This window comes from Coenobita brevimanus, chromosome 58 (genome assembly GCF_032717465.1).
Source record: "Coenobita brevimanus isolate Jiangsu-jjx chromosome 58, ASM3271746v2, whole genome shotgun sequence".
Lineage (NCBI taxonomy): Eukaryota > Metazoa > Arthropoda > Malacostraca > Decapoda > Coenobitidae > Coenobita > Coenobita brevimanus.
Window position 1 is genome coordinate 7879459 of NC_137011.1, and position 16077 is coordinate 7895535.

Here is a 16077-nt window from a genome sequence, read left to right on the forward strand (position 1 = left end):
CGGAAAGTAAGTTCTGCCTCACCTTAGCCACTCCAAGGCCATGGAATTTCATCACTCCACTGAGTATCATCATGATGTATACAGATGGTCATCAGTAAACACAATTTTCCGCATTAGCCACTGAGCAAGGTCATGATTTTTCACCGGTTCGTTTAATATCACTATATTTCTCCCGAAGGTCAGCTACTATCACCATTTCTTTCGTTATCTGAGCAGAGGGCCAAGGCAGAGAGACTTTGTGGGCAGCAGCGTCACAGAGGAAGAGGTTCATTTTACCAAGTTGTGTCAAATAGTTTGAAGACTGGTTCACAAGAGTAAGGTAAACATTGAGCAGGGAGCACCTCGACTCGCATTTATGTCACTAGAAGTCACATTTGCATCGTGATTTCTGCACCACGACGATATCTTTTTCTTCATCGTAAAAACTTCGCTTGTGACATCACATCGCATTTCACTCGTGGGTGAATCGTTTCATTCGACGTCTCGTTTCACTCATCACACTTCAATTGTTGATTCAGCAACGCTCCATTCCTGGATGATCACGTTTCGAATCATGCTTCACTTGTTGCTGTATCACGTTTCGAATCACGCTTCATTTGTGGATGCAAGATTTTAAATCATACTTCACTCGTAGCTGCATCATGTTTCAAATCATGCGTCACTTACAGATGCATCTTTGCAAATCATGCTTCATTTATGAATGCATCACTCTCCAAATCATACTTCACTTGTGGATGCACCACATTTCAATTCACACTCCACTTATGGATGAATCACATTTCGATCCCAGATTTTGGATGAGGGCAGTGGGACCTCTCTACACCTGGGTGACATTGCGACGCTTTCGGTCAACCTGCTGCTGGGGTGCCTGTGGTGGTAGTGGCTGAAGGGGAGGGGCAGGAGTGCGGGCTCGGGACAGTAGATGACCAGTGAGTGGCTCATCCCAGGTTGCAGAGTAGCTTGTGTAGTCAGGTCCCGGGGCACCGCAGGGACAAGGGACCTCCTCATGGTTGCAGGGTAGATACACAGGGGCCTCATTTCCTCCGCTGGGCACAGGACGGTAGTCGGTTACGGTCACATCTGGGAAGGGGGCATGAAGGGGGGCAGCATCGGTTTGGTAGGAGGGTAGGGGGTCTTCAGGGGCACCGCTGTGTACAGACAAGCGGCGCTCATGCTCCTGCAGCAGCGTGGTGGCACCCCAGGACTGGACTGGAGAGAGAGGACGTCCGTCTCGCCCAGGTTCAGGCGTATCCTTCACCACACTATCCAGAGACTCATGACTTCCTCCTCCACCATCATCACCAGTTAAAGACCCTGATTTTACCAGAACACTGCTCCCGCCACTTCCTGCAACCTTCTCGGCATCCTTTTCATGCTGCTGTTTGCGTCGCCGGCTGGTGTGACAGTAGCAGTAAGCCACGAGGGAGGCCACTACCAGCAGGAAACCTCCAAGACTCCCCAGTATCACCGCAACATCCTCTAATTGAAGTTCACTCAGTCCCAGTGGTCGGCCGGAGCCCAGTTCTGATGGCATCGTGTAATTCCCTGCACACAGAGAGCCAAAGTTAGTGCAAAAGAAAAAAATAAAGATAACTTGGACATGACTGAATCTCTGTTACGATAAGTGACAAACTGACAATGGAAGTACCACAACATTTCCCAAGACTACAGCATGAAACTAATGCTTTATAATCCAGGTCCTTCTATCCGTTCTAGGTGGATGTAGACTGGGACAATGACGATGAACTAGCTTTACTTACATTCTGATTGTCATCATCGCTATTATCATCACGATCATAGAGTACCAATGAACAATATGGTGGGTAAAATCCAAGAGCAAGAAATAAAAAAAATAAGAGACACTGACATCAGAGTATCCAGTGAAATAGGTCTTACATCCATTTACCCTTCAGTACAAGTCTTCAAAATTCTGGTCTCCACCACAGAGGCAAATATCCACTGCTTGTAGTTTTTGTGTTATAAAAGTTTCCAGTGTACTGTTTAAAAGGAGGATTGAGGGTTTAGTTGCCACACAGTATTAGAAAGTATCAGAAATAAAATTAAAGATCAGTTTTCTATTGTAAATAATATTTGATATGGTAGGAAGAGACGGAAAGACAAAGTTTCTGCGCTCTTCTTTCCCTCGCCATCCTTGAAAGAAAAATCTTAGCTACAACAGAAAATTGAGTTTATAAAACCTGGGCCAGCATATCAACCTTCAATGGAAATCAAACATCAAGAGCTTGTAAAAGCTTACTTCGTCAAGGCAAAAACTTTGCAGCAGGAAAGGAAACAATTTACAAATCTCCCCCCCCCCAAAAAAAAAAAAAAAAAAAAAAAAAATAGCGTCAAGAAACATTATTTCAGTACAGGGAGATGCTGATGGATGGACAACACAGACAACCATCTGATCAAATCTTACCAGAAGTGGTGAGGGCAGGTTGTGTCCTGGTGGTGATCTCATAAGTGGTGGGAGGGCGAGGCACCCACAGTGCCGCAATATTACCAACGCCACCCTTGTTACCAACCTCGTCCACGGCCCTCACACTGATGTACCACAGCTGACACGTGCAACACATTATCAGTAAATACCAAAATCCTTACTATGTTATAATTATAGTCTATTGTGGAGTCGGTATTTGCAGGAAGGACATTATGAACACTGATGTACCACAGTTGTCTCACAGAATACACCCTAACTATAGGGCAACTGATAATTGTCAACTGACAAGGAAAGACCCCAGTTTTCTCCCAGAATACTGAACATTTACAGTGAACATAAAAGGGAAATAGTTTTTTTTTCAGCAACAACAACAAAAATTGCATAATGGGTGGCAGTAGAATCATAAAAAGATATCACTGGCTGGAATTGAGGTATTCCTTACCTCTTCATATCTGGTGAAATGCAGGTTGGTGGTGTGGAGAGCGCCGGCTGGGAGGGGCTGGGGTAGACCTGTCAGTCGGTCGCCCTGCAGGGAAAAGTATCACAAAACTTAGCTATTAAAACAAAAAAGCCATGTAAGTGAAGTAATACCAGAAATTAGTGTTATATTTCGTGGTAATTTCTAATGATAATCATCGTTCCGTTTGTTTGCGAAGTTTGGGAGCTGTATGACTAAAGTAATGGAGTTAAAATTGGTTCAATATTCGCCTTCATTTTTAATAAGAATATTTATTCTAACCAAACTGATGTGGTTTGGTTAAAGGTGTCATTACTTTTTTATGATAAGTTTCATCAGTGTTTCAGATGAAAAGACATCTCACTGCCGCTACTTAATGTGAGCAGAATTATATTTTGGGTTGGGGAAATGAGAAGGGAGGGGCTGGGGTGTGTTAGGAGGTTAGTATAGGTCAAGTTGAGCCTCCATCTCTTCCACCACCCCAAACCATAATACCGCAAAGAGGAACTGAAACAAAAAATATAAATCTTTCTCGTGTTTTGGGTGGTTGGTCTAAATTTGATCCTAATCTTCTTTGGAATATCCCTATTTGTGTGTTTAATGCCACATTTACCATGTCTCAGAAATAGGAAGGCTGTTTTTCAAAGAAAATATATAATATAAACGAACAACGTCATCAGTGATGGTTGCACTTGTTAGGTTGTGAAGAGAATGATGTAGTCTTGCGACTTTAGCTCAAGGAATTTTGTGAATAGGGTAAGCAAAATGCCCTAGCCTATCACCACAAGGTCACCAGGAAAGTATAAACCGTCTTACCATAACTCAAGCTAGAAAAAAAAAATGTGGATATCATACCTGGAATGCTCTAGCCTCTCTCCACAAAGGTGCCACCACCGCCTCGTAGTGATGAGCGCTGTCCACATCCCAGTCATCCCCAGGGGCCGTCCAGCGAAGCACTATCTCGTGTATCGTATCATTCACCTCAACTCGGAGATCCAGGATACGTGAGGGCGGGGTGACGTCTCTGTGAATCGGCGGGGTGAAGACTTCCAGTACTCCCAGAGTTACGTGACGAAGGAAGGGCGCTGCACGTCGGGTGTGTACGTGCGGTAAAGTCGAGCCACAGCACCCCTGGTCGGTGCTCCAGGTGTCATACCCCTGCTGGTAGTAGTGCATGGATTTGACTTTGTGATGCCGTGACGGAGGACCTTTGGCTATCACCGCTAGTCCGCTGTTGTAATCGACGTCAGCGCTGAGTAGGTATCGTCCTGGGTTGCCGGGGAGGGGCGGTAGGTAGCGAGAATATATACCGTCCCCTTTGGTGATGTCCGGATCTGGTGATGGACAAAAAATTTGGTTGATTAATAACTGCCCCTTCACTGGTAGTCTTTCTTATGGGAGCTAGGGAAAACAGATGACTTTTCCTATGCTGATGTCTGGATGGAATGGTGGAAGGAAAAAGGGTTGATTATGTAGCAGATTAATAATGACCCTATTTTTATTAGAGGTCTATCTTGTGGGAATTAGCGAGAATATATGCCTTTCTCTACGGCGATGTCCGAGTCATGTGGTGAGAGGAAAGAGGGGAAGGGTAATTACTTAAGTTACAATGACATTGTTTATTATTTTCTTGCAACTATGAGATTCAACGTAAGAAAACCCTAAGCAGTAATAAGAGTTATTTAGGCTATCTCTATCCAATAATGTAAGTCTGAATGAAATCGTCAGAAGATACCAAGAATATAACACAGGCGTCTTAAAATTAAAATGATTAAGAACTAAACTACTAAGACTCCGCCAATGCCATTACCTCAGAGATCAAGGAAGACAAACTGAAAGCTACTGGCAGTTAGTGAAGGCATCTAAGACAGGATGGTTACGCTTGGGAAGAATCTTGAGTAGTGATGAGGTAAAAGGATAAATTATCGTAAGGGAGGGAGAAGGAATGGGAGACCAAGGATGAGATTGAGGGATGAAGTGGAGAGATCCATGAGAGAGGCGGTTGTGAGTCGGAGGGAAGGCAGTTAATGAAGGTATGTATGAGAGAGGGGGGCTGTGAGCTAGAGGGAGGGTTAGAGAAAATTTATTTATGACCACTTTTTACGCGATTAAGGCGTCTGGCAATAGACAGACAGACAGACAGACAGGCAGATATTTAGATAGATGATAGACTTACCACCAATGCCATTATCCCAGAGGTCGAGGAAGACGGGCTGATAGTTGCTGCCAGTATCATTGGTGCCCAGACGTTGCAGTTTGGCCACCACCTTAGCGTTCATAATGGGGGCCACGCCGGACTTCACCTCAGCGTACACCACCACAGGGTCTGACGGGTCCGAGGTGTTGATGGGTCTGGAGCCGGCGCTGGTCCACAGGCGTACGTACAGCCCAGTGGAGGAGTTGCGTTTGGCGGTGATCTGCACGTACAGTCCTTGGTGCGAGTCGGCCCGGTTCTCCACGCTGTACGTCCACAGTCCACGCTGCACGTTGGGAATAGAGCATTTGATAAGATATTTTAGAGTAGGTAATGAGCTATGTGATTTTCTCTCTAGAGGATGTTGATGAGAGTGTACGCATAAAGCAGATATTAGGGCACGTACTATGTGTATACCTTGATACATACATACATACATACATAGGTCTACATACATACATACATAGCTACAGTACATGCAGAGAGAGAAAGCGAAAGAGAGAGAGAGAGAGAGAGAGAGAGAGAGAGAGAGAGAGAGAGAGAGAGAGACAGACAGACAGACAGACAGAGACAGACAGACAGAGACAGACAGAGAGACAGAGACAGACAGACAGAGACAGAGACAGAGACAGAGAGACAGACAGCCAGACAGACAGTCAGAATAACTATGCCGAGTAGCTCACCTCTGCCTTCTCTAGGTTGATGAAGATCATGTTGACGTCACTGTCCTCCTCCTGCACGTTGACAGAGGAGATCATTTGCCCTGAGGGTGCAGTCAGTTGGATGGCGTTACCCACGTGATTCAGGTCATAGTAATAGACCGAGAACCGCGCATTGGGGCCCAGGGAGTCATCTAGAGCGAAGGATCCTACAGACATGGAGGCAATACCACCAGGATAGGCAGCATTGTGCACCAGAACAGTTGTGCCGGGAGAATTTTGAGGCGCGTTCCGCTGTATGGCTGCTAGTAAGGCGTCCATCAGTGCCACCATCATCTTTACCTTGGAATCATTACCCACACCTTCATCCATGACCGTGAAAAGCGAACCGTGTGTAGCTTCAACCAGTCTTTCAAGTCCGTGAGAGGCAGCTGCAGCACCCCTCCGTTCCGACAGCGGATATAACACTACCTCGATCTTCAGTTTCCTCTGCTTAGCCTTCTGGATAATCTCGTTCATCTCCTGCTCAGAAGTCTGGCCGGAGCCGGTGGTGATGAAAATGAGTGTGGCGCCATCTGCTCCGTTTGGATCAGAAGACAGCACCCTCTCCGCCTCCTGCAACCCACACAGCATGCACTTTTGGCTCTCAGGTACGGCAGTGGGGTTTCGAGGTAACGACGAACCGACCCTCTGTCTCATGTCTGAATCCTCGCTGCCGATGTAGGTGAGAGGGGCTTTGGTCTCCGCTATGGACTGGAAGGTGACCACTCCGACATGAGATCCGTCTGGCACGTCGTACACCACCACACGACGCATTGCCTTACGCAGGAACTCCCATCGACGCTGCCAGAAATCATACATATATCTGTTAGATTAGTGTGTACATATACAGTAGCTTAAAATGGATTACGCTGACAGCATTGTACGTTGACAATATAACGTGAAGGCATCTATGTTTCATTTGCACGTTAGGTTAGGTTAGACTGGGATGGGTTGGGTTTATATGAGATGGAGTTAGGTTTAGCTAAGTCAGGTTAGGATGAGGTAGGTATGGCTAAGTCAAGTCGGGTTGAGTTAGGTTTAGCTGAAGTTGGGCTAGGCCGAGTTAGGTTTGGACTGACTTAGTTGAAGCTGAGTTAGGTGAGGCTAAGTTGGGTAAGGCTGAGTCTGATTTGGTAATTTAGGTTAGAGTGAGTTATGTTAGGCTGAGTTAGATTGTTATGTTAGGTTGATTAGGCTTGGGTGAGTTAGGTGAGACTGAGTTAGGTTAGGCTGAGTTTGAGTTAGTGAGTTAGGCTAGTGTAGGTTAGGTTGAGAAGAGTTATGTTATGTTAGATTAAGTAAGGCTAGGCGAGGTCCCTATCTCACCTGGAGGTTCATGGTGGCAGTGTTCTCAATGACGAAAACGTAGCGCGGTGTGGCCTGTTGCACGAACCTCAGATGCGGTTCTAGGCCTCTGCTTCCATTGTTTGCACGGTTCCTGTACACAGATCACATAGGGAAGTTCAGAATTTTAAGTCATTTATCTGTATTTTATATGAGCATTCTTGAGTGCTTATTTTTCAAGTCTTTCTAAAAAATTGTCCCTTCCTCCCACACTGCATACTTGTTTTCACTGAAGTATCCTGTGTCCCGAATGGTCTTCCAACCCTACTAAGCATACATGATCTTTACAACGCAATCTACACCATAACTAATTAGATTTAACCTCAGCTAAACCGGCCTAAGCTAAACCTTAATCATGCAAAGCTAAATAGATTTGACCTTAATTGAGCTGGCCCTAATCTTAAGTTAAACACGACTTACAGTCATACTCACCATACATACTTTTAACTGTTATCATTATCGTTCCATTACAATAATATACACAACTCTGCTAAGCTCTCTCCCAGATCCTTACTTGTTTCCACTGAAGTCTTCTGTCTGTTGAATGATCTCCCATGCAGACCGTCCTCCACACAGGGCATTGTGCTTGGTTGGGGCTACGCGGTTGTGGTTTTTGTCATTGCAGAACTGTCGAACCTGGTAATAAAAAGCAAAAAGGTAAAAAAAAGGTAACAGCCAATCCCGCATAACTCCCTAAAATTCGTAGGGGCCCGGGGCTAGGCTGCCGTGGTCTGGTGCATTTAATGGTAGTTGACCAGCCTACTTCCCCTAATGGCATTCTTGATCGAAAATGCTCCAATCATCTCTTGGGAATCAAACCTACGAGGGTGGAAAGACCTTCACTATGACCAGGGCGTTCTAGTTACTACGAGTAAACCACCAGGCATCTGTTCTCGTTCACCTACCTTCCCCTTCCCCCTCGAAACTACGATGGCCCCTTTTGGATTTTTATTCGTGCTGCCACTAGACACCTATTTATTAACTTGGGAAAGACCTCTCCTATTGAAGGGGTTAATGTGGGCTACAGCAAATTGTACCTCTTCACTTCGACGTCCCCCAAGCTGAATATACAGTAGTCGTAGAATAAATTAATCATTGTTTAGGGGTTAGTAGGCTCCACTTGCACCTCTTTCTTGTCAGCTTACTTCTACATATGGCTTGTTGTTCCTTTCAGTACGACGACGTCATGTTTAGTTTACCATTGTTACCTCCAGACGATTTTTATTCACTTTACTGTGGTCCAGTAGTACTTAGTGTTTCTAATCCCTTCACTACGAAAGGTACCTCCTGAATCCTGATGTGAATAAAATTATCCAGTGAAAGCAGGAATGAAATAACAGTTCATTGTACTGACAAATGATATTCTCATACTATATCTACCCAAACTGCCTCCTAATAAGATATACTGAACCGGCAAAAAGTATTAGTGTGATTTTCATATAATATTTCTGTGGAAGAGGTGCGAGCGAGCCAGAGGTTGAACACATGAAAAGGGGATTGAATTGGAGGTGGATGTGGATTAATTCGTCTGTGACAGTCGGTACAACATATATAATATTTGAATTGTTAGTATAGTCAGTGGGAAAAATGTCAGAGAAGTAGAAACCTCTCTGTATGGCAGTTATCGGTCATCTGGTTAAATGCTGGATTAATTATTACTGTCAGCCGTAATGAAAACACTCAGAGCTTAATAGAGATAGCTTTTAACCCAATAGCTGTGCAGGGATTCTCTCGGCTGAATAAAAATGCCCTCCATTAGTGAAAACGAAACCTGCCTGCATTAGTGTAAGCAAAATTCCAAAGTTCTGCCGTAACAGTGAAAGACTAACGGGATTATTTTTGGCTTTTTCCTTTACTTATTCATCAGCTTATCTATCATGCAATGTCATACCAACCCTATTCCCACCAAAAGTTGGTGTGAGGTATTTTTTATGTATTTCTATATATTTATTCATTTATTTATCGTTTATTGCCATCAGTATCATTTCAACCTTTATCAACTTTTTCCAATGTAAAGATGATGTGAAGTATTTGTCTTTATGTATTTACCTAGCCCCATATTTAGGTAGGAAGAGGCGAATTTGGAAATAATAACTTATAGAAATGTTTACGAGAACTATCAGAGTGTAGCTACAGGAATGCGAGGAGAGAGGTGATGATGTGAAAATGACATGACATAATTCAGCCATCTCAGTGAAATGATTACTGTTCGATTCCCTTATTTTTTATTTTCCTTTTCCTCTGTTTGCCCCGTTACTTTGTGTATATGCTAAATATGCTTTTACATTTATTTGTTCACTGTGCTTTCGTTTGTTCTGTTTTCTTTGCTTGTTTGATTTCTTGCTTGTGTGTGTGTGTGTGTGTGTGTGTGTGTGTGTGTGTGTGTGTGTGTGTGTGTGTGTGTGTGTGTGTGTGTGTGTGTGTGTGTGTGTGTGTGTGTGTGTGTGTGTGTGTGTGTGTGTGTGTGTGTGTGTGTGTGTGTGTGTGTGTGTGTGTGTGTGTGTGTGTGTTTGTGTGTTTATTGAGTACTAACAGTGCGTAGCTCAGGGAAGGCCAGCAGAGATGAGCTGAGGTGATTGTTGCTGTAGGGCTCCGGGGTAAACACACATCCCGGCTGAGTAGGGTCACAGGTACTGCCCTTCACCGCTCCATCTGCACAGCTGGTGGCGGCCCATTGGTGAGTGTTGGGGTCTCGGAAAGTCGGTGGGTAGAGAGGATCATTCGTGTGTCCTCTCTCATCAAACACACCCCATCGAAACTTGGCCCACTCCGCTAGCAAAAGCCTGGCCGAGTGAGCGAAGGACTCGTTGTTGGATGCTCTTAGTAGGTCCCCTCCCATCTGGATAAAATCTCCTGGCCTTCCACAGCCTTGACTCTGCTGTGTCCAAGGCCGAGAGTCAAACACAGGATGGGATGCGGTGACCCTTATATGGCCTTCCGTGGGCGCTGACGATGCTGTGAGCGGCGTCAGGAGGGAACAGGTAAGGGCGTCCGTTCTCCAGGAGCGGGGTAGGGCTACTGTGACCTCTCGTAGCGATGCCTTGCCCTCTGTAGCTGACCACATCTGGCTGGATAATTCTCGCAGCACGCTCTGTAGGAAGGGAAAAAAAAAAAAGGGATATGTTAGGGGACGGCTTTACCGGAAAATTTGTGGCGATTATTCTACCCACGTATTTTTTGGTAGTTATTTCTCATCCTCCTCCATCATGTCATAATTCATCATCATTCATCATCATAATCATCATCATCATTCTCCATACACCTTTTGGACGCTTATACGTCATCATCATTATCATCATCATCATCATCATCATCATCATCGTCGTCGTCATCATTACCCATAGCCGTACATTCACCGTCACCATCAACGTCTTTTATCATCGTAAGTCATCAGTCGCCGTCATCATCATCGTAAGTCATCAATCGCCGTCATCATCATCGTAAGTCATCAATCGCCGTCATCATCATCACCATCATCAATCCCATAATATACCAGTCATCATCATCATCATCATCATCAACCTAAATATACAGGGTGGGTAGGATGAAGAAAATTTTAAGAGAAAAACATGAACAAATAAACAGTTCTTTTACCATTGGTAAAAAAATAAAAATAACAGAAACCAAATACAGTACAATATTCCCACACTATTTCTTCAGGAAGGAAATAAAAACACACAACTGCAAGACGAATTAAACTCATCACAATCTGTAAGTTCTCGCCGTACCTCAGAGAGAGAGAGAGAGAGAGAGAGAGAGAAAGTTCTATCCTCACAAACGAAGTCAGGAGAATCAGAGGCTATTCACACCCACCTTACTTCATTTGATCAGAAAAAAGAAAAAAATATATCTCCAGCCTCTAACGCAAAGACAAGTCAGAAGTGATAATACACCCACGTTAATTACGGCCCAAAACAGCAACAGCAACAGCAGCAGCTTTCATCCCAGCCCTACATGTTATCCTGTCACTGTGAGAGCCGTGACATATTTTTTCCTTTCTTTTCATTTTTTCTGCTTCTTTCTTTCTTTCTTTCTTTTTTTTTTTTTTTTTTAACTGAGCAGCGTGAGTAATGTTAAAGATTTGTCTCTGAATTCTAGTTGCCTGTGGTGTGAAGAAAACCGGACTGGGATTCTTTTCTGTCTGTGTGTGTGTGTGTGTGTGTGTGTGTGTGTGTGTGTGTGTGTGTGTGTGTGTGTGTGTGTGTGTGTGTGTGTGTGTGTGTGTGTGTGTGTGTGTGTGTGTGTGTGTGTGTGTGTGTGTGTGTGTGTGTGTGTGTGTGTGTGTGTGTGTGTGTGTGTGTGTGTGTGTGTGTGTGTGTGTGTGTGTGTGTGTGTGTGTGTGTGTGTGTGTGTGTGTGTGTGTGTGTGTGTGTGTGTGTGTGTGTGTGTGTGTGTGTGTGTGTGTGTGTGTGTGTGTGTGTGTGTGTGTGTGTGTGTGTGTGTGTGTGTGTGTGTGTGTGTGTGTGTGTGTGTGTGTGTGTGTGTGTGTGTGTGTGTGTGTGTGTGTGTGTGTGTGTGTGTGTGTGTGTGTGTGTGTGTGTGTGTGTGTGTGTGTGTGTGTGTGTGTGTGTGTGTGTGTGTGTGTGTGTGTGTGTGTGTGTGTGTGTGTGTGTGTGTGTGTGTGTGTGTGTGTGTGTGTGTGTGTGTGTGTGTGTGTGTGTGTGTGTGTGTGTGTGTGTGTGTGTGTGTGTGTGTGTGTGTGTGTGTGTGTGTGTGTGTGTGTGTGTGTGTGTGTGTGTGTGTGTGTGTGTGTGTGTGTGTGTGTGTGTGTGTGTGTGTGTGTGTGTGTGTGTGACTGTTTCATATTTCATTTTTTCCTCCTCCCAGCTTTCCTCTTCTCTATCATTCTCTCACATTCCTCCCCTCTGTCTCTCCTCTCATTTTCCTTCTCTGTTGCGCTCTCTTCCTCATCACTTTCCTTATTCACACTTCTTTAACATCTCACTTTCTACATTCTTCCAGGAAATGGCGTAACTTCGCTCATATATAATTTTTTTAGATAATTTTTTCTCCAAGTAATTGTTTTCTCTCTTACCTTCTTCAGTGTGATGACATTGAATTAATTTCGTTCTTGCTCCCCCCAGACGATTTTTTTCAGCTAATGGGAACCTTAAAACTGAAAAAGTTAATGAACGTTGTCTAATCCCCCATCTCAAAAAACTCCCTAAAAAATAATTCGTCTGTTAGCAGCAAGGAATGGAGTGGAAAGGACGTCCTCAGCCTGAAAGGGAAATACATACATCCGCATCCCTTAATCCTTCAAACACTCATCATTATCAGACGTATAAAAAGACATTTCATTTTTATAGAGCAGGCACTGTGAAATGGAGGAACTGGTGAACCAACTTTCTTGGCAGAAATGTAACTTTAAACAGTATTATTCTGTAAACTAATGTGGACTTTATCCCTTGTATTATGTGGCGTATTTTTGTAGTTTACTTTTGAGGCTTCTAGATATATTTACTCAATTTAGTAAAGATCTGTAATAGTGGATGTGTTTAATAGCTTTATGTATACCCCCTTCTGACCAAAAATCTCCCCTGAAGTGATAAATCGTTTGGAGAGAAGGAAGACTTAATTAAAAAGTACGTCATGTAATTTACTGGGTTAACGGCAAAGTAGAACATTATAAATGCGACTTACAGTGAGAAAATACTACATCTTCATGTAATTTTTAGCGTTTGCCACCATCGTTACTACTCCATGCAAATCTTCCAGCCCTGTCACATTCTCTTCCCTTCTTTTCTTTTTACCCACCTTTTCTTTCTTTTCCATCTCCTACGCCTCCTCTTTCTCATTTTTTTTGTGTCATTCTTTCTCTCTTCCCACCTCCGTCTTTATCACAATATGAATGTCTCTTCACCCTCACTGCGTCCTTCTTCTGTTTTCCCTTCCTGTTCTTCCTTCTCCTCCTTCTCCTCTTCCTTCCTTCCTTCTCTCCTTCTCTCTTCTATTCCATCTGCACCTCACACTTTTTCTCCTTAATCCTTTCCCATTCTCATTTTTTCATGTATCTCCTTGTACTACTCACACACATCCCTATCATCATCATCATCATCATCATCATCATCATCACCATCCTTTTCCCCCTCCTCCTTTCCACCACTCCCGATTTTCGCCTCCCATTTTTTACCCCTATCCATCATCTTTTCACCTGCCCTCTTTATCCCAGGTGGTCACGGGCGATGAGGACGGCTGAATCGAGTTTAATGAAGGCTGAAGAGAAGTTTGTAGGGCAGTCATTAATCCCCGTCTCCTGCAGTCGCGCTGTGGGTGACTATGAGTAGTTGGGGAAGGGAGTGGATTTTTGCAGAGGAAAAGTAGAAGGCTTGAAGTACACACCTATCCACCACGCGAGGTTTATAAGGACTTTTTTTTTTTTTTTTTTGAGCCTGACTACTAGGGGCTGGGAAGAGCAGCTGAGTTTTGTTGAGGAAGCAGAAGATTTGAAGTTTACACATATACACCTATCGACCACACGAGGTTAATAAAGGCGTTTTGTTTTTGTAAGGGCTCAGTCATCTAGAATAGGAGACACAGCAATAGAATTAACCCGTTCAGTCCAATGACAAATTCTAACATTATTTTTCTCCTATCTCCAGGCAATTTTATTCCTTGTAGAAAAGTTCACTATACTCTTGTTACTCTAACTTGGCAAAAATTTGCATCTCTCCAGTTTGAATGCTCAGTTGTAACAATACATTAACACTAGAATATGGCACTAGTCACGAAGAAGCGGCATAAAAAGAATGTAGAGCTGTAGTATTGTCTTCTTCTGTCACTGAACTATGTGAAATAAGCTATAAAAGGAAGAAAATCTGCGCTATGTTAAGGTAAAAATAGTATAGTCCTTCTGTAATTAATGTAGGCTCTATATAACCTCTACAGTTCCAAACGTCTCCCAGTTGAACAAAATCGTCTGTGGAAAGCAAGAATAGTGTAAAATACGTCATCGCACTGGAGGGGTTCATATCCAGGTCCTCCCTTTTACTGCAGAGTAAACATGGACAAAGGGAAAAACTACCTTTGTCCAGGAGTCTGATCGGTGACTGTCAGGGGGCTGGTCATGGGAGGGGATTTTTATGAGGGAATTAATAGCAAGGGGAGATTGTGTGGGTAAATGGGATGGGATATGTGGGACAGACTTACGGTGTAGATAAAAAGATGATGAGAAAAAAAGATGGTGATGATATTATAACCAGGATTTTCAGTGTTATGGTATTATATTTGACATAAGTTCTTTCGCTAGGAAAACATCGATTCATAGACTTGAAGTACACTGCACGGAGCTATAGTGTCTGCACAGAAAAACGTGGATCTTATGCGAGCGAAGAAGCATGTTAATCTTTGCTTCCCAGCAGAGTGCACAGGTCAGCTGTAGTTTTAAATTTCCGAGATATCCCAGTTGCGCTGCTTATTTTTTCGCCCTTTGTCTATTTTCAGCGACGTGGTGACGAACTTCGAGGAAAATGAATGTTAAGCAACACCTATAACCTTTCCAGCAACGTGCGTAGATGTGCTGTAAGCTTAATAGTTTCCATAATAATCACAATGTGTTGTTTATTTTTTTAGCTATATGGTAACGAGTTTTGAGAAGTCATTTTAAGTTACCCCCATTACTTTTTCATAAGCATCCCTACGATTTGCATTGATTGGCTTTAGTTTTAATGATATCCAAAATAGCACACTACTGGCGTTGTAAGAGACATAATCCACACTACTCTAAGTCTGATAATGTTCTCGCCTTCTGATTTCGCTTACTAGCTTGGAGAGAGAGAGAGAGAGAGAGAGAGAGAGAGAGAGAGAGAGAGAGAGAGACGCACAAGTACTTATACATGTGAAACCAGACGCATACCAGACGTATATAGCCTAAACACACACACACACACACACACACACACACACACACACACACACACACATACAGAGAGAGAGAGAGAGAGAGAGAGAGAGAGAGAGGTGAGGGGGGGGGAATGCGTGAGAGGCGTGCCCACTAACAGCATTGCCAAGAGTGACACCCTGCAGGAGGAGACACACAAACCAAGTTACATCCCAGCTCAGGCCACTGGAGGGGGGAGGGGGTGGGGAGGGGGGATAGGGGGTGCAGGAGGTCTGAGAGGGATGGGTGGAGGTAGAGAAGGAGAAAGATGGGTAAGAGAGAGGAGGAAAGGGATGGAGTGGGACAATGATGATGATGTTGATGATGATGATGTCACAGTAAAGTTTGCCTTTGATATGAGTGACTTCACAGTTCTTTTACTTATGACGGGGTAGACGTGTATTGAGCGCTTGTGAATTTTTTAGAACTGGTGCTTTTGAGAAACACAAGACTAGATTCTTTTTCATCTTCATTATTATTAGTGGCAGTATTAGTATTAGTATAGTACAGTGTCAGTGTCATCAGTATTAGTATGTAGGTGGTAGGTGGTGGCGACCCTCATCCACTTAACTGATGTAGTGCTGCCTACTTCTTCTTTCACCTTTGTCATTCTTTTTCTGTGTCTATCTTCTTCTCATCCTGTTTCTTCCAACTTTCCTGTCATTTTTTCTTACTCTTTTCTATTTCAGGTGGCTTTACGCTGAGTGAAAAGCCAAATGGTTTTCGTAAGCCACCATTTATAACACTGGGTGGCAACCATATAACCTACCCATACGTGTTCCATACGTGTCAACATGTGGGTTGGAAGAGGGTTAGTGCCCCTCCCGGCAAAGCAACTAACTCTTGGTCAAAAGGCCACCCTTGAGGGATTATGGAGTCTGGCTATAGATAGATGACAGATAGTATTACTGTAGTATTAATATTAGTACTGGCGTTACTTGCTGAAATGGAAGACGTATACACACAGTTGGAAAAGCTGTCAACTGGAGAGACAGCTCAGTTTCGACCCGACCTAGACCCTCTTGAACCCTCCCTCCTCAAAAAAAAGAAAAGAAAAAA

At 43.7% G+C, this 16077-nt stretch overlaps 1 protein-coding gene across 1 annotated transcript; it reads right to left on the reverse strand.

Moving 5' to 3' along the window:
- Positions 1 to 681: 681 nt before the first annotated feature.
- Positions 682 to 10203, reverse strand: LOC145402634 (calcium-activated chloride channel regulator 1-like). Its single transcript, XM_080274626.1, has 9 exons — positions 9673 to 10203; positions 7654 to 7775; positions 7122 to 7233; positions 5778 to 6596; positions 5077 to 5380; positions 3756 to 4234; positions 2886 to 2969; positions 2423 to 2561; positions 682 to 1545 (listed from the first exon to the last, which is right to left on the reverse strand). Exons 1-9 carry the CDS (start codon positions 10201 to 10203, stop codon positions 818 to 820), a joined length of 3318 nt encoding a protein of 1105 aa, XP_080130752.1. The 3' UTR covers positions 682 to 817.
- Between the last annotated feature and the right edge of the window lie 5874 nt (positions 10204 to 16077).

Coding starts and splice junctions, on each gene's coding strand:
- LOC145402634 (XM_080274626.1), bottom strand. CDS start 10,203: ATGTGGTCAGCTACAGAGGGCAAGGCATCGCTACGAGAGGTCACAGTA. Junction 6,597..7,121: donor CTGCCACCATGAACCTCCAG/GTGAGATAGGGA, acceptor GATTTCTGGCAG/CGTCGATGGGAGTTCCTGCG. Junction 5,381..5,777: donor TCAACCTAGAGAAGGCAGAG/GTGAGCTACTCG, acceptor CCCAACGTGCAG/CGTGGACTGTGGACGTACAG.